The 26,374-nt window shown below is 39.9% G+C and overlaps 2 protein-coding genes across 3 annotated transcripts in view; one reads left to right on the forward strand and one right to left on the reverse strand.

The window, feature by feature from the left end:
- Positions 1-26,374, forward strand: part of Rbbp8 (RB binding protein 8, endonuclease) — a 98,250-nt gene that overhangs the window by 16,347 nt on the left and 55,529 nt on the right. Inside the window, exons 2-4 of one of the 2 annotated variants that reach the window (XM_037196952.1) lie at positions 8,231-8,435; positions 17,862-17,904; positions 25,494-25,589. In XM_037196952.1, coding sequence (XP_037052847.1) covers positions 8,327-8,435; positions 17,862-17,904; positions 25,494-25,589 — 248 coding nt within the window. In that variant the 5' untranslated portion in view covers positions 8,231-8,326. Of the gene's footprint in view, positions 1-8,230; positions 8,436-17,861; positions 17,905-25,493; positions 25,590-26,374 lie in introns of those variants that run through there. The other variant, XM_037196953.1, reaches the window with a different exon arrangement.
- On the reverse strand, positions 2,666-8,315 carry LOC119086242 (translation initiation factor IF-2-like). Its single transcript, XM_037196954.1, has 2 exons — positions 8,232-8,315; positions 2,666-4,085 (listed from the first exon to the last, which is right to left on the reverse strand). The coding sequence occupies exons 1-2, from the start codon at positions 8,232-8,234 to the stop codon at positions 3,720-3,722; spliced, it is 369 nt and encodes a 122-aa protein (XP_037052849.1). The 5' UTR covers positions 8,235-8,315; the 3' UTR covers positions 2,666-3,719.

Below are 26,374 nucleotides of genomic sequence, written 5' to 3' on the forward strand. Positions count from 1 at the left end.
TTTAAATTCACAGCTGCTGTGCAAAGGTGGTCTGGAAGTAACCATTTTAAAGGACCGGAGTAATTTAAAACACTTTTTTTGTTTTGTTTTGTTTTTCAAGATAGGGTTTCTCTGTGTAGCTTTGCGCCTTTCCTGAATCTCGCTCTGTAGACCAGGTTGGCCTCAAACTCACAGAGATCCGCCTGCCTCTGCCTCCTGAGTGCTAGGATTAAAGGCGCCACCACCGCCCACAAATCACTTTTTTTTAAAAACTAGGTATTTTAATTTAAATTTAACTTACTATGTAGACCCCACTGGCCTGGAACTCAGAAATCTGCCTGTCTCTGCCTCCTGAGTGCTGGGATTTAAGGCATGTACCACAATGCTCAATTTAAACTTTAAATTTAAAATATTTACTTTTGTTTTTGGAAATTAGGCCTTTACTTCCATTCTTCAGTTACTTAAAATTACTTTTAAATGTATCACAATATTTGTCTCTTAGCTCTGAAATGCTAATAATAGCTAGCTTTTATTGAGCATATCTTATATATGTGAATACTATCTTAGCTGGCTTTCACAGATTCATTTAATCCTTATACCCCGAGAAGCTTGCACAACTATACTCATTTTATAGGCAGGGAGAATGTGATAGTGGTCATAGTGAGAGCAGAATTCAAATTCAGTTCTGTGTATCAGGATTCTTAAAAGTTCTTATTAATAAAATCAAACCGAGCAAGTTATTGGTCATGCTGGTAGATCAGAGAGACAGAACAAGCCACAGCTATCTCACCTCGCCGATCCTCAGCTGGTCTTGTTCCTCAGACTGAGCTCTGATCTCATCGAATGTCTCAGCTGAATTACTGCTAAAACCTGAACTTAACCAGCACATCTTAACCAGCAAAATCTTAACCAGCAAATGCTTCTAGTTTCTTCCTCAGCTTATATATTTTTTGCTTTCTACACACTCTGGATTAAAGCTGGCTTTCTGGATTAAAGCGTGTGTCAATGCTTGCTATTTCAATTGCTTGAACTCACAAGATCCAGAGGATTTCTATCTCTGGAGTGCTAGGATTAAAGTGTGAGTGCACCATTTTCTACCTTTGTATCTAGTGCTTCTGTTCTGACTCAATAAATTATAAAAACAAATGGAACACAATACCACACTGTCTAAATCTGCATCTTACTAACTAGACTATGTATCTTAAAAATTGCTTAGTAACATAAACAGAAAATATATGCACCATGGGAAAAGATGCCCAATTTTTCCCAAATATCAGAGAACAGAAAGGCCCAGATAAGTTGACAGGGCAGGTGGGATGGAAGATAAACTGGTAGTTTAGGTAAGAGACTGTGGCGGTTAGTGCATGCCTGCGATCCCATGACTTTGTAGGTGGGTAGTGTGGAACCCGACGACACAACGGCTCCATGGTACGGCCAAGGGAAGGTTTTTACTGTAGACATGAGAGAGAACGCCACAGGCATGTCCACGAGTCCAGAGCAGAGAGCAGAAGTAGACTGAACACAGCCCGCAGACTGGACAAGGCCATGGCTGTCTGCAGGACAGGAGAGAACCGCAGGGGACAGAGAATGAGAAAACAGGGAGAAGCAGGAGCAGAGCAGGAGAACACAGTGAGAAGAGCAGGGTGGAGGGAGGTTAGGGAAGGGGAGGTGAGAAGGGCTAATATGCTAGCATGGACTTTGAAATGTATACCAGGTTACTTACTGGGGGAGCCCGGAGGCCAGCATGAGCTTTGATAGGCTAATAGGTGCCACAGGTAGTCATGAGTCCCTTTTGCCAGAGGTAAGGGAAATGACTGCTCTTGGTAGAGGGGAATCAGCTGCACAAGTTCCTGAGGAATGTTGGCTTTTACCTGGAATGAAATCCTCCTACATTCCAGGTTGAGCTCATCTATGGATATTTGAACTGCCTTTTGGAGTTTGGTAAATTGGAGTTTCATTTGGATATTACAAGTAGGACTGTCAGAGTTTAAGGCCAACATTATCTACACAGCAAGTCCAAGGCCAGCCTAGGTTGCATGTGACCTGTCTCAGCAACAAAACAAAATAAGAGATTATGGTAGATTATGGAGTCGATGATGAAAGTGAAGTGATGGATTTAGATGATTCTGTAGGTACAACACAGGATTTGGTGATAGATTTGATAGAATGTTTAAGGGAGAAGAGATGGTTTCATGGATTCTGATTTATATCAATGGATTACATACATAGAGAGGTGTTTCGCTTTGGTTTGGTTAGGAAAGGTCTGGCTATGTAGTCTAGGTTGGTGTTAGGCTCACAGCAACTGTCCTGTTTCAGCCTCCTGACCTCAGAAGGGCTGGGATTTAGGTGTGACCACCTATACTTCTATTTCTATTAGAAACTATGTAAGTTTCACTCTGACAATTACGAACTATCTGTTGTGCTAAAAATAGCATAGTAGGACTGGGTACATAACTTTGTGGTAGTGTCTGCTGGAGGGAAAATACAATCCATTTTTCATTCTTTGATTAATCTTGTCAAATGGGGAAACAGGGCTGGAGAGACGACTCAGCAGTTAACAGCACTGGCTGCTCTTGCTGGGACCTGGTTCTGTGCCCAGTTTCTACATGGTGGCTCACAACCATCTATAACTCCAGGTCCAGGGGATCCAAAGCCCTCTTCTGGCCTCTCCAGGTACCAGGCACGCATATGGTATACATACATATATGCAGGCAAACACTCATACACATAAAATAAGATCTTAAAAAAAAAATAAAACTGGGAAGTTACTGTAACAGTAATGAATGCTAGCAGCCCCTTAAAAGATTCCAACATTTGTATGGCCGTGGTAAGATAGGACAAAATTATCCTGGAATGTGCAATCCCAGTGAGTGAATCAAGTATTATCCACTCAGATCTGAGATGAGTGGAAAACTGCCTTCTAGGCTGGCCTCAAACTGGCCAGGCTTACTGTTGCTTTTGCTTCTCTGGCTGGGATTACAGGCTTGGTCACCATGTCCAGCACTACTCAACTTTTAAAACCTGTATTATTCCTAGGTCTTCTAGAACACCTAAGTATCACAGAAAACTATTGGGCTGGTTTAAAAAGAGACTGTAATTCTATCTGTTTGCTTCACTGTAGAATCTGCTGTTTGTATTCAAATTGGTCCTTCCCCTACTGACTTTGAATCTTAAAACAAGCCACAGGACATCCTAATTTTAAAATAATTAGTGAAAAGCTAAGAATGTGGTTCCGTTGGTAGAGTGCTTACTTAGCATGCGCAGAGCCCTGGGTTGGATGCCTAGCACAGCCTAAAAGTAAACAAACAAACAAACAACCTGACCTGATGTGGAGGCTGTCTCATGACTATATTATTATAACGACAGTACTCTGAAGATGGAAACGGTAGAATCAGGAGTTCAATATCATGCAGAGTGAGTTTGAAGCCCGCCTGGGGCACTCAACATTCGTTTCAACAGCAAAAACACACAAAGTTTTAACAGCCTGTTAACAATTAATTCTAGACACTTCTAATTTCTTACTTCGCACTTGCCAGAAACTCATCATTTAACTTGAGCAGATCGTTTTGCAATGTGGCGTTCCCACCCAGTCCTCTCGGATGCCATCACTAAACCGTAGGCAATGAAGGCTGAAAACCAAGAGTGAGCCTGTGCATCCCACATCCGTCCACGCCTGCCACGGGCCGTGCTGGCGTCAGACACAGTCAGGGCTAACTCTGCTCCGACGCACGGGCTCGCGGTCAAGTTCTCCACCGACTCCACGGTCGCTGCCGGAGCTGGCCGGGCCGCGGGCCCCTGGGGCAGCTCGGCGCTGCAGCACCCACCCTCGGTCCCGGCCGGACCTCCAGCCGGCTCCGCCGCCGCCGCCGCCGGGGCCAAGGGGCGTGGCGCCGCGGGAGCTCCCGCGTGACGTCACGTGACGCCGCGGGGCCCGGGGCCGGGCGGGGCCGGGCGCCCTCCGGCCTTCCTCGGGAGGCTGTGGCCGTCCCCGGCGTGGGCTCGGCCGCCCGGCGACAAGACGGGAGCAGCGAGCGGCAGGACCTCCCCGGAGGACATCTGCCGTCCGCCTTGGGCTCCCGCGGGCTTTCCAGGGAGGCTCGGAGCTGTGAGTACGGGGCGCCCCTTCCCCGCGCCCGGCGAGCGCACTCGGGGCGGCCACTTCCGGCCGGAGCCGCGCTCTCAGGGGGCTGTGGCGGCCGAGAGGCGTGAGGCGCCCGCCGAGGGGGCTGGGCCCGGGCCGGCTCGGAGGACGCGCGCCGGGCTCGCGCTCCCCGCCGCCGCCGGCTTTCGGGCTCCCGCTCGCCCCGAAGGCGCGCCCCTCCGCGCAGAGCCCGCCCCGCGCATGCGCCCTCCGCGCCCTCTGCGCGGCGCGCGCTTTTCGCCTGCCCCCCTCCCGGGAGCGTCCTCCGTGTGACCCGGGGCGAGCGGGGAGGCCGGGGGGCGTCTGGAGCGAGGCGGACGGAGGCCGGGGGGGCGTGAGAGCCGCGGCGCTTGTCCCCGGTGTGGAGTGACAGCCCGGTCTCCCCGAGCATCCTCGGGGCGCCGGAGGGAGGCTCGCGCTGCCCGGCGCGCGCCTTTGTGCCCGGAGACAGGAGAGAAGGGCGCGGTGCGCAGCGAATAACGGTGCCCAGCCGAAAGATTGGCGCCAAAGTGCTGGGCGAGCACGGTAGACGGAAGGATGCTGTGAGCCGAGATTTGCAAACTTGGTACTTACTGCTGGTGTTTTAGGTAGTAGCTGTCTTAAACAGCTTGAGCGGCCGCGGTGGCAGCGCACGCAGACGCGAGCAGATCCCTGAGTTCGAGGCCAGCCTGGTCTACATAGGGAGTTCCCGGCCAGCCAGGGCTAAGTAGACCCTGTTTCAAAACAACAAAAGCCCTGGATTAGTTTAACTACCTCTTCATTGAGGATTTTCCTAAAGGATACTTATTTTACTCTCATTTTAGTTTTAAGTTTTCCATTAAAGTTATTAAATCTTTAAACCTTTCTTTCTTTTTCCTTCTTTTCTTTCTGCCCGTCCTTCCTTCCTTTCCTTCCTGTCTCCCGTCTCTGTCCTCTCTCCCCTCCTCTCTTTCTTTCAACAGGGTTTCTCTGAGTAGCCCTGGCCTGGCTCTCAGAATTTGCTCTGTAGACCAGGGTGGCCCGCCTGCCTCTGCTTCCTGAGTGCTGGGATTAAAGGTGTTCGCCAAGACTGCCCGCCATACTTTATTTCTTGCTGCAGAGAAATATAGTTTTGGGCTCAAATCCTAGCCCTGAAATAGTCAAGTCCTATCTGTATTGGAGTTGATAATTACACCTCTTTGTAGAGTTCTGATAATTCCCTAAAATTACAGTAAAATTATAACTCATATACTACTGTACATAGCTAAGTGCAGTCTCTTATTGGCCATAATGTATCTTTTATGGCTAAGTAGTTACAGGCTTGTGAAGCAGAACTATATTAACGCTCTTCATCTCACTTTTAAAAATTAATATGAAATGAATATTCACGAGAGAGATTAGCATTATTAATCCTTCATATACACATCCATTACTCAGCTTCAGTAATTGCCAGAGTAAGCTGCTGTTGTTTCATCTCTCCACCACACCCATTTTCAAGCCAATTCCAGAGAATGTTAGTTTATCTCATAATATTCCTGTAACAGACATAGCCTTTTAATGGAAAAAGAAAAATGAGGCTGGAAATGTATCTCAGTGCTAGAATTCTCCCCTAGCATGCCTGAAGCCCTGGATTCTTTCCCAGCACCATAAGAAATACAAATTTTTAAAAAGTTTAAATGGTCACATCACTATTGCATGCAAGAGATTTAACAATAACTTAGTGCACCCAAGAAAATTAATAAGATTATTTGAAATCTATGTATGTTCATCTTTTCCTGATTCTTTTAGAAAGCCTAGCTGCAATTTTTGTAACACTTAGTAAATATGTATATTCTCTGTAGTGCTATATAGGTAACCAAGTGGTTGCATACATTCTTTTTGTTTTGTTTTTGTTTTTTTCAAGACAGGATTTCTCTGTGTAGCTTTGGCTATCCTGGAACTTGATCTGTAGACTAGGCTGGCCTCAAACTCACAGGGTCTTGTCTTTTTTAATTTTAGGTTAGAATACAAAGTAATGGGTTTCTTTTTGTTTTGTTTAGTTTTAGTTTTTGTTTTTTAAGATAAAGTTTCTCTGTGTAGCCCTGGCTGGCCTGGAACTTACTTTGTAGACCAGGCTGTCTTGGAACTCAAGAGATCTGCCCACCTCTGCCTCCTGAGTGCTGGGATTAAAGGTGTGAGTCACATCTGGCCAAAGTAATGGGTTTCTTCATACACACATGTCATTATGCAGTGTTGCCAGGTTGAACGCATTATTGCTCCTTTGAAAGTTTTAGTTTTTGTTTTGCCTAACTGTATGTACCACATCCATGCCTGGTGTCCATGGAGGTTAGAAGAGGGTGTCAGATCTGCTAGATCTGAAGTTGCAGAAGGTTGTAAGCTGTTATGTGGGTGCTAGGTCTTGAACTTGGGGGTCTCTGAAAAAGGGGCCAGTGCTTTTTAAACACTGAGGCATTTCTCTAGCCCGGAAGTTGTTTTTGTGCAGAGTCTGTGCATCCCAGGCTAGCTTCAAACTCTGTGTAGCTGGAGAGGAGAGGATGGCCTCGAACTCCTGATCCTCCTGCCTTCATCTAAGTGCTAGGATATAGGCATTGACTAGGAGGCTCAATTTATGGATGCTGGGAATAGAGCCCAGAGCCTTTGTGAATGCTAGATACATGCTTTACCAACTGAGCCACATCTCCAGACATCTTATGTGTCCTGCTCCCTCCCCCCCTCCTTCCTCCTCTGCCTCCTTCCATCATTTTTCTTGAGAAGGTCCTGCTGTGCTAGCCTAGGTCAGCCTGAAACTTGCAGCTCTTCTCCTCAGCCTCCCCAGTGCTGAGATTCAGGTTCCTTTCGTAATGGTAGCTAATTAATGGTTTCAAGTAAGAACCCAGTTTAAAATACGTATTAAACCACTTGAGTTTCTTAATAGTCTGTTACTTCTTTTTAGGGGCTACATGAGTTGTAAAGTTAATCATTAATCGTTACTATGAAAGAGTCACAAAGTACCTTTACCCTATAGCTCTGTACCTCTAAATAGAGTATCTTAGAGCTTTGCCGTATGTGTATCTTACTGACTTGTTCTCAGAAATATACGTAGATCGTTCTGTGCTTTTATATTCAACCATCTGCCTGGTTTTATAACATTGTGTATGTAAATGCTTGTAAAATCGGGAATATTTCAGAATGTTTCCTAGTATCTGGTTCAGTATAGTGCTGCACTGCACAGCTCTCCAAAAATTAAAGAATGATTGTTTTTTTTCAGTGCTAGGGATTGAACCCAGGGCCTTGCATGTGCTCACCAAGCACTCCGTTTCTTATCTACATTCTCATTCCTTGCATATTTATCACTACTACATTTATTTATTGACCTTGTGAGTGAACATATGTGCCCATACCACAGTGCACATGTAGAGGTCAGAAGCCACCTTGTTGGAGTCAGTTCTTCCCCTCCTTCCCCTTCCAGGGATCAAACTGTCAGGCTTGGTGGTGTTTTTACCTGCTGATCTGTCTTGCAGGCCCCTACTCCCCTCCCTCCCTCTCTCCCTTTCTCCCTCCCTCTTCCTTCCCCCCTCTCTCTTTTAAAGATAGGATCTTGTTATATAGCCCAGGCTGACCTTGACTTTGGGAAGCCTCCACCTCTGGAGTGCTGGGATTATAGACATAAGCCAGCACAGCTGGCCAGTAAGTTTTATAAGGGTAAATGGATACTGACTGTGAATGATCATAAACCTTTCAATATTATTAGAGTCCTTTTAACTTCAGCATAATTTAGGTAATTACTCCTTCTTAGATGGAAAAACAAAACCTGCCTGGAGATTTGCCCTATATGAAGGCCAGGTAACTGAAATCATAGTTTTTTCTCTCTCTCTCTTTTTTTTTTTTTTAGTCACAGGGTCTCACTATGTAGCCCTGGCTCTTCCTGGAACTCGCTAAGTAGACAGACTGGCTTTGAACTCAGAGCTCCGCCTGCCTCTGTCTCCCAACCACACCCCGCTCCCACCGTTATCTTCTTTCCTCACTCTTACCCAACTTCCGTCAAATTCTCTGAAAGAGTGCTTGTAAATAGATAAAGAAAACTTGAAAACAGCCGGGCTTCTGATTTCATCCTGATTTCAAATTATGTCAATGGAAATGCAAAATATGACACGTTGCAATTTGTCACTTCAGGCATTTCAGTAATCCAAAGACAACTTCACACCTATGTAAGACAACAAGAAAGGCCAGGAAACATCAGCAAACGGAAGTGTGAAGCCTGGTAAGAAGATGAGCATTTCGGGAAGCAGCTGTGGAAGCCCCAACTCTGCAGATGTGTCCAGTGACTTCAAGGAACTCTGGACAAAACTAAAAGAATATCATGATAAGGAAGTACAAGGTACAGCCTTTCTTAAATGCTTGAGACTATAGTAGTAGGAACTAGCTTTGATTATTTTATGTATTTGTAGATAGAAATAACCTTAGGGGCAAATGTTCCACCGTTAAAGGGCATTTACTATTGTAATGCTTTATTGATGTCGTAGTTACTTTGTGTAACTACAACTATTGCAGAATATAGTTTTGTTTTGTTTTACTATTTTTGAAATCTATATGTATGTGTGTGAGCCTGCATGAGTATATATGTACAATATGTGCTCAGGAGCCCATGGAGGTCAAAAGAGGATATCAGATCCCATGGAACTACAGTTATAGGCTGTGAGCCACAATGTGGGTGCTGGGAACTGAACCTTGGTTCTCTGCAAGAGCGATAAATGCTCTTAATTGCTAAGTCATCTCTCCAGCCCTGAGAACAGTTTGTATATAACTTATCATTAGTTACTCATGGAAATATGCTTTAAGGTGCTAAAAAACAGTAGAATTTATTGACTGAAGACTTAGATTTGAATTCTAATTTCATTTTCCTGATGGCTTTGTGATCTCAACTGTTACATAACCTTTTAATCTATTTTCTACCATTATTTGCAGGATTATCTCTAGATGTAAAAGTGCCATTTAAATAATCTGACAAACCTTTCAGGAGTTGTCTGTGACTGAAACTCACATACAAAAGTGATGGCAGTTTCCTTTCAAAGTTCCGTAGCTGCCCGAGATGGTCATGGCAACAGTCATGCACATCCAGTGAGCTCAGAGCTCAGAAGACTTAGATGGAGTGCAGCGACTGTGCGGGTTGTGGTAATTAGGATGAGCACATCAGTATTTGTGTTAAAGATACCTTGGGGACTGGAGATGTAGCGCTGTTGGAATGCTTGCCTGGCTTGTACAGAGCTTTGGGTTTGATCCCCCAGTACCACATAAGAAGATGTAATGGCACTCACCTGTAAGCTCTTGGGAGGGAGAGGCAAGAGGATCAGAGTTTAAGGTTTTTCTCAGATCTTTATTTAGATTTTCCTCATATATGAGAAATGTTTGCTATTACAAATTCGTTTTTTTGTGGTGATGCTGAGGAGGGAAGCCAAGGCCTCACATATGTTGAGTGAGTACTCTCCACTGAGTTACACTCCCAGCCCTATGAGTATTTCTTGATTGCCTACTACAACCACGTACTTTATGTTACAGCGCCCACAGATTTAACATTACACTGTAGTGCGTTAAAATGTGATGCACGTGAATCAATTCTAACTTTTAATTTGGGGGCTATATTGAATCATTCCCAAGGTAAATTTAGTTTCTTTCAAAACCTTATAATAGCCTCAGTAGATTCTGACCTATGAACCTCAAAGTAACCTTTCAAGTCCAAGTGTACATAGAGATACTTAATCACAAAATGTATTTTGAGGATTTGCTGTGGGACAGAATTTTAATGCAGTGTATGGTGTTTGGGAAGATCATCCAGGCAATGCAGGCGGCAGGAGGGTGAGGAAGACTAGAGAAATTGGATATGAGAGCTTGATTTCCCCCCAAAGAGTTATAGACAGCTGGATGTATTTCTAAGTGGTAATGTGCTGGGCGTCGGTTAGGCTTGTAGGTAAGATATAGTGCCAGGAAAGCAGATGTGTTCAGGTTCACGGTTGTATATGCTGAGGAGAGTCTCACCAGCTTTACTTTAGGATTAGCTCTTTCGGGGGGGTGGGGGTGGGGAGTTCAAGACAGGGTTTCTCGTGTAGCCCTGCCTGTCCTGGAACTCACTCTGTAGACCAGATTAGCCTTGAACTCGGAGATCCTCCTACCTCTGCCTCGCAAGTGCTGGGATCAAAAGTGTGCGCCACCACTGCCCGGTTCCCCTGTTCTTTTCTTAAAGACAGGATCTGGTCCAAATTCCCTTATATTGCCCAGGCTGACCATGAACATGAAACATTTTGGCATGTCTTAGTGCCTTCTATAATGCTTTTTTCAAAAAGATTTTATGATTTTTAGCGTACCAGTCCTTTGTCTCCTAAGCATTTTATTTTCATATTGTGTCAAATAGAGTTTTCTTTACAAAAATTTTGAGATAGTGTATGATGATGTATTTGAACTGCCTCTTTGTTCCAAGGGCTGTTTAAAGTTAGTTTGTATCTCTTTGTCTGTGATTTATTTATATACTTTGTTAATTATTTTCTGAGGTTGTTGGTTTGTGTGGGGGTGGGCAGTTAGAGCAGCTGACCTTGACCTTGCTGTATAGTTGAGGGTGACTGAATTCCTGCTCCTCCTGCCTCTGCTTCCTGAAGTGCCGGTTTTACAGGTACACAGCCATGCCACTGCAGTGGTTGGCCTTTTTCCTATCCTGTCTTGGAGATATTTACATATAAGGCAGACAGATTAGTTGAGGTCAGAGGACATGTTTGGGAGATGATTCTCTCCCTCCCCCATGTGAATTCAAGGGATTGAGCCCTGGTCGTGAGACTTGGCAACAAGAACCTGTACTTGTTGATCCATCTTGCCAGTCTAATCTTTGTTCTTTCTAATTTCAAGTGTTTTGTTTTGTTTTTTCAAGACAAGGTTTCTGTGTCGCCCTACTTGTCCTGGAAATCACTCTGTAGCCCAGGCTGGCCTCAAACTCAGAGATCCACCTGCCTCTGCCTCCTGAGTGCTGGGATAAAAGGCATGTGCCACCACCATCTGGCCAAGTGTTTTATTATAGTGATAGAAAGTTGATTAACATACCATTGAAAGTTTTACTTTTTGTCTTATTTAACAGGGAATATATTTTGACAGGTTTCTTTTTGTTCTTCTGTAAACAGGGTCTTAAGGAGATCTCTATTTTATGATGAAGTAGCATTAAGAAAATAATATATTCCTTGAGCAAAGTGACATATTTGTTCTTAAATTTGACAAATACTACATAGTAGATCACTCACCTTTGTTTATAGTAGATAATGATGTTGTGTGGTCCTTATTGCTGTTCTTTAATAGGCTTCATGGTCCCAGGAACATTAGTGTATTATAAAAAGCATTAAGACGGTAGGGGATAAGAAGAATCAGGCTTGTTTCCTGCTTATGGATTCTTGAAGGTGTGGTTTTTGTTTGTTCATTGTTAAGACAGAGTTTCACTATGGAGCCCAGCTGGTCTAGAAATTGCTGTGTAACCCAGGCAGGCCTCAGACTCAAGGTCTTCCTGCCTCAGCCTGCTAGTCTTGGGATCACAGGCATGATGGGATCACCATGCTTAGCATGGTAAACACTGATATTATTTAAAAATTTAGTTTGGGTTACTGGAAATTTCCCAAATAAAAGAGGACTTTTTAAATTATTGGTCTTTTGTCAGTGTGCTTCACATAGTTCCATATAAAACTGGATCCTGTGACTATGTAATAACATCAAAGACCTGCCTAGGGGGTGCTTACTTTGTAAAAAGGTGGGGGATCTCCTTAGAAAAAACAATGCAAGAAGCTGTTTGCAGGACATCAAACACAGACGTGTCTGGACATCGCAGGTTCTGAAGTATATATAGGAATCAAAATTGACTCATTACTTTTTAAAGCTCCATGTCAGTAAAAGACAAAGGAGAAATATTAGGAAGAGCAAACAGTACTTGAGATGCATAATTTTTACATAGACAGCCAAGGAAATCTATCCCTAAGAAATGACGTGCATCTGTATCCCCTGCTGTATATGCATTTGGGGTTTCTTGTTTGTTTCATTTGACCAGAACATAATAAAGCAATATCGATGATATGCCACATACAAAACTGGATGCACTGATCATAATAGAATAAGCTACATGCATTTCTTTTAAAGCTAAGAATAAATGGGCTCCCATCTTATGTTGAAAATCAGCAATTTGCAAGGTGCGCTGTTTGCAGGGGGTGATCTGGTGGTATTTGTCTCTGAGTTTTTAATCTTTTTACCATGACTGTATCCTTCATTGTTCATTCTAGTGTCTAATTGTCATTGAGAATAGACAACTTTATGCTTTGAATTCAGAATAACAGGTTTTAACAGAATTTTCATGTTTTAATAGGAGTTTCAGAATTCTTTAAATTTCAAAAGTCCTAAGAGTATATTTGGGTAGGATTTTTTTTTAAACTTAGCATCGGGTTTATTATTAAAAGCATAGGTTGGGCTGGAGAGATGATGGCTCAGTGGTTAAAAGCACCGGTTGTTCTTCCTGAGGTCCTGAGTTCAATTCCCAGCACCCACATGGTGGCTCACGGCCATCTGTAATGAGATCTGGCGCCCCCTTCTGGCCTGCAAGCATGCATGTAGGCAGAATACTGTATACATAATAAATAAATCTTTTTTTTAAAAAAGCATAGGTAATAAAGTAGAATTTAGAATATTTGTTTTTCATGTCATTTTATAGTGTTCACTGTCCACACTAGCTTCTGCTATCACATCTCAGTTAATATAATTCCTGTATCTCATAAATCTGGACCATTTTCATAAAAAACTAGGCAGTTTGGGGGACAGAATTGCAGCTGATTTAAAGAAATGGAACAAATTGTAGGCTCTAACATGGCAATACAACTGCACATTGAGTGATTTTGATTGTTCCCAGTTTTTTGTTCTGCTTACTCTCAAATGTTTCATCAGCATTACACAAAACATTTACATTAAGACTACGGAATCGCCGGGCGGTGGTGGCACACACCTTTAATCCCAGCACTCGGGAGGCAGAGCCAGGCAGATCTCTGTGAGTTCGAGGCCAACCTGGGCTACCAAGTGAGTTCCAGGAAAGGCGCAAAGCTACACAGAGAAACCCTGTCTCGAAAAACCAAAAAAAAAAAAAAAAAAAAAAAAGACTACAGAATCAACAGTGTTGTTTCATAGTGCCAAGGCCTGTTCATTAAGAGCTCTCTAAGTAGCTGTCACATATTATTTTATTGTTTGCATTCATAACTACTATAAATTCAGTGAAATTCACAATGATTAGTTTATCTGTTTTGAGATAATTAAATATTAAGCAAAGTACACATACATTAAATATAGCTGATTTCATAAATAGAAGTTTTTAGTTTAGAATAGAAATAATTTATTGTATAGTTAGAGAAATAGGATTTTTTTTGGTAAATCATATTATTTGATCTATAGGTGAAGCTGTTATTTGTCAAGAAAAGTGGTACTAGTTTAATCATTTCTGTTTAAAAAACATAAGCAACTAAAGTGACAATAGGTATTATATGTGGTTTTTATCTGGATAAAAAATTAAAACAAGAATTAATAGCATTGATTTTTGTTTATACATCACAAATTGAACTCTTGCCTCATTTATGAACTCTTAAACTTGTTTGGTGTAATATAACAACATATGCTTGCCCTTGATTGTTTGATTTCCTCCGAAATTCATAGAATGAATAGGTGTATGATTAATTGACGTCCTAGTGCTTAGTCTTTTGAACACTGTTTCCTCAGTAGGTTCTCGGGTTGCTAGTGTTATGATCCCAAATACTGTGTTGAACAGACTACCTGTTCAAACAGGAGCTGCATTGTTGTATGGCCTCATTCCTTCCGATGGGTGTGGAGCAGGATTAAAGCACACTTTATAGGGGTTCTAATTGTAGACACCTAATGACTTGATGAATAGCGAATGCTAAAATTTGAATGCACACACACACACACACACACACACACACACACACACACACACACACACAAACCTGTTCTGAGCTGATCTACATGACAGAACAGATGCTCACAGGTGTTGAATGCTTACAAGATAAAAGAGTAGTCTTTCCATATTTCCCAAGAATTTTCTTTTGAAGTTTATGTGGATTTTCCACTTCATTGTTTCTTTTCTAAAAAATAAAGAATCTATTTCATGGCAGGAATCCATTTCATCTTTGGCTACTTTTCATTTGCAAAAGTAGACCTGAGTTTTAGAAGTCAGCCAAATTTAAAACAAGAAAATCTGTCAGCAAGTAAAAATCCCCACATTTTGGGAAGAAGAAACAAAAAACTGCTGACTCTAGCCTTTATTCTAGTGGGGTATAAGTTCTTATTTCTGCAAGAATGATGCTTTGCGGAGTCCTTCCAGGGTCTCTTGAGTTTGTCATCATTACCCAAGAGAAAGAAACTACTCGGGTTAGGAACTTGGCAGCTGTGAAGGATTGTTATTATTACTGTGTTAATTAAAAGCACAGCAGTTTACTTTTACCAGTTATAATACAAGGCTTCCTTTGTATTGTTTTGCACATCTTTTAAACGCAAATCACATTTTTCTTATTATTTTAAATCACATGTAACTGTAAGAAAGAGTGCAGAGATCCTGTGTCCCTTTTCCTAGGTTTTCCCACTGGAAGTATATTGTATAGTTTTGCTGGCTTGTTTTTGAGATAGGAAATCACTCTACAGCCTAGCTTGGTCTTAGACTCATGGCAGTCCTCCAGCCTCAGCCTGCCAGTGCTGGGATTACGGTGTGAGCCACCGTACCTGGTTATACTTTATATATACTATATTTTATCACAACTAAGGAGTTTTTATTGGTTTAATTTACTAGCCTTATTCAGATCACACAAATTCTGTATGCACACTTGTGTATGTGTGAAACCTAGACTTGTGTGTTGAGTTCTGTACAGTTTCGTAACGTGTAGATTCTGTGCCGCTTACCCTCCCATCCCTTCCTTCCTCTCCAGTTTCTCGATATTAATGGTCTATTCTTCATCTCTAACTTTTTTCATTTCAAGAACGTTACATAAGTAGAGTCATAAAAAAATAACCTTTTGAAATTGGTGAATTTTACTCAACACGATGCCCTTTGAGACCTGTCCAAACTGCATGTGTCAATAGTTAATTGCTTAAGAGAGAGTCTTGTTGTGTGGCATAAGGTGACCTCAGACTTGCTATTCTCTCTGTCTCTGAAGTAAATTGTTGTTAGATGTTACTTAAGTTGAAGAGCATTTGATTGTTCCTTATGTGTAGCTGCTATAGTCAAAGCTACTGTAATGTCTATATGACTTTTTACACTCCCTTATTAATAATACTTTATTTAACTGAATAATAGGTTGTAGAGCCAAGGGTAAAATGTGTCATATTAGTTAACCATTTCTTAGAGGCCAAACTTGAGAGAGTGAAACTGTAACACTACCGCCCAATTCTTCAGAACCCTCATTTTGCTTATTTGGATTTCCTGGCATCACTGGGGACAATGAGGAGAGTAGACTGACTTCCCCATCAGTGTCTGTCTTGACAAGGATTAAGAAATACGAGGATAAGCCGGGCGTTGGTGGCGCACGCCTTCAATCCCAGCACTCGGGAGGCAGAGCAAGGCGGATCTCTGTGAGTTCGAGGCCAGCCTGGGCTACCAAGTGAGTTCCAGGAAAGGCGCAAAGCTACACAGAGAAACCCTGTCTCGAAAAACCAAAAAAAAAAAAAAAAAAAAAAAAAGAAATACGAGGATATTTTTTAAAAAATTCTCCCTTATCTAGATTATGTTGTCTAAGATTGTAGTAATTACAGATACTATGAAGAAGCCTGTTCTTAGAAGTAAGTGCATTAGTGTTTCTAGACACATTATGTGCTACAAGTATGTAGTGTACTAGTGTCTATAAACTATCTAAGGCAGGTAGTAAATAATCTTTTATTATTCAGAAATCATTCCACTAATAACTATTTCTTCAGGACTAATTTTGTCTGATACAAGATAATCTTAGCTGGACGTGGTGGCACACACTTAAATTCTCAGCATTTAGTGGGCTGAGAGAGGAAGATTGTGAGTTTGAGACCAGTCTGGGCTACATAGTGAGTTTTAGGCCATCCTGAGCAATATAGAGAGACGCTGATTTGTTTTAAGTTTTATTATGTACATTTTATTTTTATGTATATGATTGTTTTGCCTTAATGTATATTCTGTGTGCTGCTCTTAGAAACTAGAAGAGTATGTCAAATCCCCTAAGACTGGCATTATAGGAAGTTAGGAACAGCCATGTGTTGCTTGGAATGGAACCTGGATTCTCTGGAAGAGCAGCCAGTGACTCTTAAACACTGAGCCATCTCTCTAGCCCCTCAAAACTTTAATTTTTCCCAAGATTTATTTTGCATGTATGAGTGTTTGGCATGCATGTATGCACATGTGTCGTTTGCATGCCTGTTGCCCATGTGGTCAGAAGACAGTGTCAGATCCCCCGGAGCTGGAGTTACAGTGGTTGTAGCCGCCATGTGGGGGCTGGGAATCAAACCCTGGTCCTCTGAAGAGTGCCTAAGCCATTTCTCTAGTCTGGGAAACCAAACTTTTAAAAAAATTCTTAGAGAATATTAACAATTTCTAGGCATTTTATTTTAAAGTATAATCTTTGTAGTTAAAGAAATTACAGAATAGTTAATTAGGAATCAAAATAAACAGAAAGTCCTTTTACTCTCCTATCTTAATCAGATTTGCAGAGGAGAAAGAGAAAAGCCATATTCAACTAGAAAAACTCAGCTAGTTTGACTTTTTTGTTTTTTTTTTGGGGGGGGGGGAGACAGGGTTTCTCTGTGTAGCTTTGGAGCCTGTCCTGGATCTCGCTCTGTAGACCAGGCTGGCCTCAAACTCACAGAGATCTGCCTGCCTCTGCCTCCTGGGTGCTGGGATTAAAGGCGTGCGCCACCACCGCCTGGTTTGAATATTTCTGATTAGGAGTTTCTACATAGATTAGAACCCAAGAAATCAGATACTATTGAGAACAGCTTTGGATATATTGCTAAGTTGTTTTCCAAAGACTATACTAGAAAAGTATAGTTATTTTTTTTAACCAATGCTCAGCACTATCAGTAATTAATTAGCATATAATTAATCAGCACATAATTAGTAATGAATTCTTTTGGTTTGCATTTATATTAAGTTGCTAGTAATGTTGTAGACTATGTTTTGTGCTTATTTGGTGGTTTTCTTTCATTGGTTACTGCCATGAATTAGAAATACTCTATATTACTTGATAATATTTCCCTTTGCCGTTTTGTTTTATATCGGACTTAATTAAAATTGAAAAGAGCTTGTCTAGAGTTAAAAATCTTAGTGCCCTTTATTAAGTACTTTTCTGTAAGCAATTTTGTTTCTAATCCAGGACTTCCTGCCACAATCTAGCTTAATCCTCAGAGACTTGAGCCTACATAAGCACTATTTTTGTTAGCAAATACATAAGCTGTGTCAGAACACAGACCTGCGTTTATAGTGAAATGCTAATTATATGTTTGCCCTCACTATTAGAAAGGAAATAACTCACTTTTAATCTACTTGGCTGTCATATAATAGACTAAAAGCAATAATGTTGCAGATTTATTTTTGTAGCCTGAGGGTGCTAGTAAGGGGAATACACTGTACATCAAATAAGTTCTGGATCATTATTCAGAAGCCACTTTAAATTGGCTTAATAGTGTAGCAAGTGCTACACTATGAACTTAGATAACTGCTTTAGAATTGGTACAATGTGTAACAAAAATACTATGCTTTTTTTTCTTTGTTACTTTGCAGGTTTACAAATAAAAGTAACCAAACTGAAAAAGGAACGAATTTTGTAAGTATCAGTATGTAATGCCAATGTCTTATTTATTAATAAGTAATTGATATTAATAGCCAGTCTCCTTTTTTTTTTTTTTTGAAAAACTTCATGTCTTACTTAAAAAGGAATTAGCTTTGGGCTAATTAATCATGATTTTATTTTATTTTATTTTTTTGTTTTAAAGTAAAAGATAACTGGTTTCTAAGTACAAGCTTAGTTAACATGCATATGTATATTTTTAATATAAAATCATCTTTTCATAAAATATTTCATACAATGAGAACTGTTTGTGTCATTCTTTGGTATATTAATTCTTGGAATTCAAATTATTACAAAAGGGGAGAAGAATAATTGTGAGATTTCTACACTTGAAAGAAATGGAAGCCAGACATGGTGGCAGACACCTTTGATCTCAGCACTTGAGAATAGGGGCAAGAGGATCATGAGTTCAAGAATAGTTTCTGCTACATAGTAAGTTCGAGGCCAGCCTACGCAACATAAAAGTCCTCTTACCCAGAGAGGGGTATTCCTGTCGTCTCAGCACTTGGGAGATGATGTAGGAGGATCAGGAGTTCTAGACCCATCTCATTTACATAGTCTGAGCTACGTGAAGATGTGTCCTAAAAACAAGACCAGTGCTGCACCTCTAATCCTAGCACTTGGGACGTTGAGACAGGAAGAGCAGGAGTTAGAGGCACGTGTGAGCTACATGAGATTCTGTCTCTAAAGACCACACAACCACACAGTGTGTGTATGTGTGTGAATGCACACGTATATGAATGAATGAATGCTAATGGGTATTCTGATACTACTTCTAAGAAGTTTAGAATGACCAGAAGGCCCTCTGAATTGCTTTGATTGTTAAACTATAAATCATATGTGATTTTGAAGTTTGGAATAGGTTTTACTCATGGTTATTTAGAGTTTGCACATTTGAAAATATGAAATAGATGGCATAATAGAATGTCAATACACATACCAAAAATAATGTCATTATGACAAGTGATTTTATATTTGCTTTACAGTATATACCCATGTACTTATGAGCCTCATGTTTCTAATATTTCCAGACTATAACTGAAATCTAAGATTACTTACCATTTATATTTATTTCAAAAAAACAGAATTTTTCCTTTACACTTAGAAAGTAATATTTGATAGCAGAGGTAGATTCAGAAATAGGAAGAATACAAAAAACTTTAAACATGGGACTGGAGGAATGGCCCAGGATTCAATTCCCAACACCTATGTGGTGGTATACAACCTTAACTCCATTTGCAGGAATATCTATGTCCTCTTCTGACTTCCACAGACACCAGATACCTACATTGGTGCACATACAAACATATTGGCAAATGACTCGTGTGTGTGTGTGTGTGTGTGTGTGTGTGTGTGTGTGTGTGTGTACATGTACCTACTATACATATATGTGTAATATATATACATATGTATGTATATGTGTATATATGTATGTATGTATTTGCAACTGGCTTTGAAATCTATGTAGACCATGCTGACCTCGAACCCAGAGATCCACCTGCTTCTGCATCTGCCTCCTGAGTGCTAGGATTATGTGTACACCGTGATGCCTGGTCCATGTGCTCCTTTTTAAGGATGTTGTTTTAAATTACCTTAATCATAGAATAAGCCATTTCTCTGTTTCTGTAATAAAATAGTGTTCAGCTCTCACAATTGAGAGATGCTTATTAATAGAAGTTAGTGGGCTTTTTCAGAGTACATAGTTAGAATGTATTGCTTACTGCAATATATTTTCTTACTAGCAAACAACCAACCAACCAGAAATTACTTTCATATTAAGGAAATTATGTTCTTTCTAGTACAAGGCACCTAAAAGGGACATTTTAGCACTACTGAATCAGTGACTTAGAAATCACTGAAGACTCAGATTATCTTTTCTTTCTTCTCTACCATTGTTCATGTTTCCCTTTCCCTCTTAGATCTGGCAAAATGGCACAATGGCCATGCCATTGTAATCATCTCTTGGAGAACTTGTATCCCTTTTTATTAATTATCCACATTTGCCAGAACATTCAGCCGACTTGCTCTAACTTACTGACCAAATGTTACCATCATTTCCTAAATAGCTACACAGAATTTACATGACTGGTTTAAATTAATAGATTTGACAGTGCTTAATCTGTGTTATTGGTATTCCAGAATGGTTCGAATAAGTAAGTATATTATTGACAATGAGTGCTAGGATTGTCACTTTTAGGAGAAGGGAGTTAAAACCCCAGAAAGGGGGAGAATTGAATGAGATGTGTTGTTGGGTACAGAATTGGAATTATCAGTAGGCACTAAATAGAATATTTTGACAGATAAATAGTACAGAAGTTGATGTTTTTGTTAATATGGGTGAGGACATATGTATAGGTTCTATGTGTGATCTCTTGAAAAGTTCTAAAAGTAGTGACACCTCAGTAATCATGAGCAAGCACATCTGTATCTAGCTCCGGTCTTGATTTCTAAACAATGTCTTCTAGTAGAGTAGTCTGTGTGGGCTGGAGAAACGTCTTGATGTTTAAGGACACTTCGTTGCTCTTCCAGAGGACCTGGTTTGATTCCTAGCACCCAAATGGTGGCTCACAACTGTCTATAATTCCAGTCCCAGGGGATCTGATGTCCTCTAAGGCTTCAGAACACTAGGCATACAAGTGATGCACAGGTGTATATGTAGGCAAAATCCTCATACACATAAGTAAATTCAAGAATAATTTCTAAAGGAATCTATGTTCTTTGAAGAAATGGTAACAGCCACTTGAGGCTTATAACATGCAAGATGAGCTGGGACATTTTGTGATGTCAGAAAAGAAGGACATAGTGAAAAAGGTAGTATGTTAAAAGATAATAAAAGAGTGGTCATGTAACTCACATGGTAGAGGACTTGCTTAGCATGTGCAAAGACCTGAGGTTGATTCCTAGAACCAAATAAAATCCAAGCATTATGATACTTACTTATAATATCAGCACTTGGAGATGGAGGCAGTTGGTAATCCTTGACTTCAGAGTAAATATGAGGCCAGCCTGAGCTACATCAAACCTTGTCCCAAAAAAATAAAAATAAAGAGGCAAATAAAGTGAAAAAAACTCAACAGTAAATCTAAGACAACTTGAACAAATAAATAAAGATAAATTATATCTTTGTTATATTTTCTATTGTGAAGAGATACCATGACCATAGCAACTCTTATAAAGGAAAACATTTAATTAGATCTAGTTTACAGTTTCATAGTTTAGTCTATTATCATCACAGTGGAACATGGCAATGTTTAGGCAGACATGAGGCTGGAGAAGGAGCTGAGAGTTCTACATCAGGCAGCTGGAAGTGAACTGAGACACACTTCCTCCAACAATGCCTCACCTACTCCAACAAGGCCACACCTCCTGATAGTGCCACTCCCTATGGGCTTATGGAGATCAGTTACATTAAAACCACCACTGTAGTACAAATCCTAATTGGTCTTAATAGAAACCCAGAGCCAGATATCAAGGTGAAAGTTAAAAGTTCAGAAAGACAGGAACAAGCCACAGACACCTCTCACCTCACCAACTCCTCAGCGGAAAAGACTGAGTGCCAGTCTCTTCCTGCCTCGTATTCCTTTCTCCGCCCAGCCATATTACTTCTCAGCCTCCCTAGTGCTGGGTTTAAAGGTGTGTGCCACCACTACCTGGCCTCTATGGCTAACTAGTGACTGGCTTAGCCTTCTGATCTTCAGGTAAGCTTTGTTCGATCATACCCAAAATGTTACCACAACCACAAATTATATTTCCCTTAAGATAAGGGGATAACTCTTTATTAGTGGAATTCCAGTTAGTAAATGTAGAAAGAATAGTAGACATAGAAAAAAAGTCATTATTTGGAAAGCTTTACAACAATTGTTAAAGGTAATAACCACCAATTGAGCCTTTAAAAAAGTATGATACAGTATGGTAAGAAACAGTGTTTGCGGATAGAATGGTGCCTTAGTGACTAAGAACTGACTGCTCTTCTGTAGGACCCAGGTTTGGTTCCCAGCATGGCTGCTCACAATAGCCTATAACTCCAGTTCCAAGGGATCTGACATCCTCTTCTGACTTCTGTGGGGATCAGGCACACACATGGTGCACATAACTTACATGCAGACAGAACACTCATTACCTATAAAATATGTGAATTTAAAATAGAAACTGTATCTACAAATTTTATAAAACTAAGCCGGGCGGTGGTGGCGCATGCCTTTAATCCCAGCACTCGGGAGGCAGAGGCAAGTGGATCCTTGTGAGTTCGAGGCCAGCCTGGTCTACAGAGCGAGATCCAGGAAAGGCACAAAGCTACACAGAGAAATCCTGTCCCAAAACCAAAAAAAAAAAAAAAAAAAAAAAATTCATAAAACTAAATTTAAAGGCTGGGGGATCATTACAACTTAAATCAAATGATCAAAGTTAATATCACTAATAATATGAGATGTATTTACCTTAAGTATCTCGATGTGGTGAGATAAAAAGGGTACAATATTGCTTCTCTCATATTAGCAAAGCAGTTTTATGCTGGGGAAGCATGGTCAACATAGTCAAAAGACTAACTGTACAGTATTTTGCAATGATGTGAACACGTGAAAGACACGACAGAGACTTTTCCAGATTGGAGGAGACGTGACAAATACATTATAGGGTCCTGGACCAGAGAAATTACATTAAAGGAACAGTTGGTAAAATTTAAATGGGGTTTGTTAATTAGTTACCACTTACCACTGTTATTAGTGTTAATTTTTTTATTTTGACGATTGGTTGTTACTGTTCTGTAATTACAATGTATTTGTAAGTCTGAAATAGTTTTCAAAATGAATCATTAGAAAAGATCAATTTCTCTCCCCAAAACTACTAAATATTGAAGAAATGAAGACTGATCTTAGCAAGAAATAAACTAGAAAAATGGCTGTTGAGTAGGCAACTGAAAATGTTGCTACAGTTTGACTGTCACCAGTTCTTACAGTAGCCAGTAAAGAGTCATTGCTAATGTAGCTCCTGGAGCATGATATTCTTACAGTAGCCAGTAAAGAGTCATTGCTAATGTAGCTCCTGGAGCATGATATTCTTACAGTAGCCAGTAAAGAGTCATTGCTAATGTAGCTCCTGGAGCATGATATTCTTACAGTAGCCAGTAAAGAGTCATTGCTAATGTAGCTCCTGGAGCATGATATTCTTACAGTAGCCAGTAAAGAGTCATGCTAATGTAGCTCCTGGAGCATGATATTCTTACAGTAGCCAGTAAAGAGTCACTACTAATGTAGCTCCTGGAGCATGATATTCTTACAGTAGCCAGTAAAGAGTCATTGCTAATGTAGCTCCTGGAGCATGATATTCTTACAGTAGCCAGTAAAGAGTCATTACTAATGTAGCTCCTGGAGCATGATATTCTTTGTGTGGCACAAATTTTATTTTTGTGGATAATAGACTTTCATAAACTGCCCAGCTTTTTAATATACTTTAATACTGATAGCATAGCCTTATATTTATTCATTATGTGTGTGTATGAATTACATGTTTCCTCAAAAATTTTATGTGTAAGTTCTCCCTGTGATATAGATTACTCAAAAGTTAAATGATGAATTGCATTTTATTGTATGAGACAAAAATACAATTATTTCCTTAATAAGTAAAATTCATTTTTATATCTGTTTGAAATATAATGGAAGAGTCAGGTGGATCTCTGTGAGTTCAAGGCTAGCCTGGGCTACAGAGTGAGTTTCAGGACAGGCTCCAAAGCTACACAGAGAAACCCTGTCTCGAGAAACCAAAAAAAAAAAAAAAAAAAAAAAAAGAAGAAGAAGAAAGAAATATAATGGGAATAACTATTTTATTTAAGAGTAAATAAACTTTTCTTCGATGCCACATTTTTTTAGTTACTTGAGTTTTAAAATTTGTGTTGATGTCCTTTATGAACATTGTCAACCAGAATATGAATACTGTCAGTAGTATCATGGTGACTTAGTGAAAATCAAATGAAATATCTAGAGGACTGTGGATTGGAGTCATTCTACAGTTCTCCCTTGTATAATATACTCAACAATCTCAGAGGTCTTGTTCACTTTCAGCTTTTAAAAAAGAATTATTATTATCATTGTCTGTTTGGGGGTGTTTTGCCTGCATATATGCTTATGTACCATGTGTGTGCCTAGTGCACATGAAAGCCAGAAGAAGGTTACAGATGGTTGTGAGCAGTCATTTTAGTGCTAGGAATTGAACCTGGGTCCTCTAGAAGAGCAGCCAGTGCTCTCAACCACTGAGCCATCTCTTCAGCTTTAGTGTTTGGCTTTTTCTAATAGGTTTAATGTTTCAGAGTTGATTAGTAATTACAGGATGAAATCTTTTATGTTACTTCTTGGATCAGTGTTACTGTTACTAATATTGTAAATTCTGAATTAACAACCACTGATTCAAATGCCTTCCTTAAGAGTCAGATCACTTTTAAGAAGCAGTACTAAAGCCCAGAAATCATTGTGCTTACTATTTGATTATACATTTTAAATTACTTTCACTACATGTTTTTGAAAGAACTTAGTTTTATTAAAAGGTATTCTTCCTTAAGCATATTAATTTTGTTTTCTAAAATACTATTTTAATAATAGTTTTAAAGTTATAAAGTAGCTTTTTATCTTCTCTTGAATCAAAGTAATTTCCCTGCAAATTAAATTATGCATTCTTAGAATTGGTCTAGATTTGCTTATTGTAAACATACTTTTTATAAAAGTATTACTCCTCACCCATAACTAAACAGCCACATAAAGATGCTTCTTGACTGTGTAAATTAGTGTTGACTATGAATTTCTCAAAATTACCTGTAATACTTGTGAATATTAAAGAATTGAAACAGCTGGTTACTCAGTAGGTGATAACAATGTTTCACTTTGATTTATAGCTCCCAGTCATTTGGTCTTCTTAGCGCCTTCTTTAAGGTCTGGATTCCAGGTAGATTGCAGTGACGGTTTAGAAGCACAAATGAGCAGCTACATATAAATTCCCTAGTAACCAGAAAACTAAAGGGTAGTTATTTTTCCTTCTCCAACGTAAGCTAGGTCCTTGCATAGTGGGACAAGGAATTTGTGTTTATCTACTTTATATCTATTCCATAACAAAAGGAATAATTGTTATAATGGCCAATTAGTCAGCCTGATAAACTTAGAAGTCTGCCATTATTTAACAGAAAAAATAGGCATTATTTTACTAAGTAAACAATAAGCATAATGTCTGCCCTAATCAGCCATTACTGTTTTCTTTGAGACAAGGTGGTGTGTGTGAACATACGTGTATGCACATGTGTATGGAGGCCAGAGGCTGATGTTGGGTGTTTTCATTTGCTTTTCACTGCAGTTTTCAGACAGGGTCTCACTGATTTTGCTAGGCTGGCTGGCCAACAAGCCCCAGAAATTCTCTCTCTGCCTCCTGAGTGCTGTGTTTACAGGTGCAAGCTGCCTTGATTGCTAGGGATGTGAACAAGCACTTTACTGTCTGAACTATTTTTGTTTTTGAGACCAAACTTTGGAGTAATGTCACAAGTATCCTTTTAATTTTCTGTGGAATTTTTGTTTATTTCTTAACTTTAGAGATGCACAAAGACTAGAAGAATTCTTCACCAAAAATCAGCAGCTGAGAGACCAACAGAAAGTCCTTCAGGAAACCATTAAAATTTTAGAAGATAGGTAAGTTTGATACTTGAATAAGAAATTATTTTCCTCTTGTTGGAAGTCTGTTAGGTTTACTTTTAATCGTTTCTGGGGTAGGAAGTGACTTTTTCCTCTCTTAGCCTTCTGTCATCATTGAATAAGTCCTTCTCAACACTGTGGACATACTCCCAGGTTTTGTGTATCTTTTCCCATTATTTTTAGCAATCGTAGCTTAACCTATAAATGGTGTCTTTAACCTTAGATATAAGGGGAACACTTGAAAGACACAACAGAGACTTTTCATTCAATGCTTACATTACCTTTTATTTCCAAGTATATAGAAATTAATAAATTCTATTTCTGCAATCTTTTCAACTCTGATTTCTTTTCTTTTATAGGGATTCTTCTTTCTGAATATTCTTGAGATAACTTAATCAGCCTTCATACATAGACCTTTTCTTTTCCACTCAGATAAGATCAATACCCAGGAATAAAAATGCTTCCAGAATTGGGTGCTTTCTGTTTTCATATATGTTAAAAAAGGCTAACTGATTTGAACTAGCATCTTTTTTTTTTTCCAGTGGTGGAATAATTTCTTATTTTATTTATTTGTGTGCACGTGTGCGCCTTGATGTGCTTGTGGAGGTCAGAGAACAACCGTAGGGTCCCAGGAAATCCAGTTCATGTTATCAGGCTTGACAGCAAGAGCCTCTACCTGCTGTGCCATCTTATCACTCCAGAGTAGTCTAGTATTCTGCACATTCGCAAACCAGAGCCGAGTGTCCTCTGTAGCTGCTGGCTTTGAGGATATCCATTTACTT

The sequence above is a fragment of the Peromyscus leucopus genome, chromosome 19, assembly GCF_004664715.2.
Source record: "Peromyscus leucopus breed LL Stock chromosome 19, UCI_PerLeu_2.1, whole genome shotgun sequence".
NCBI classification, from domain to species: domain Eukaryota; kingdom Metazoa; phylum Chordata; class Mammalia; order Rodentia; family Cricetidae; genus Peromyscus; species Peromyscus leucopus.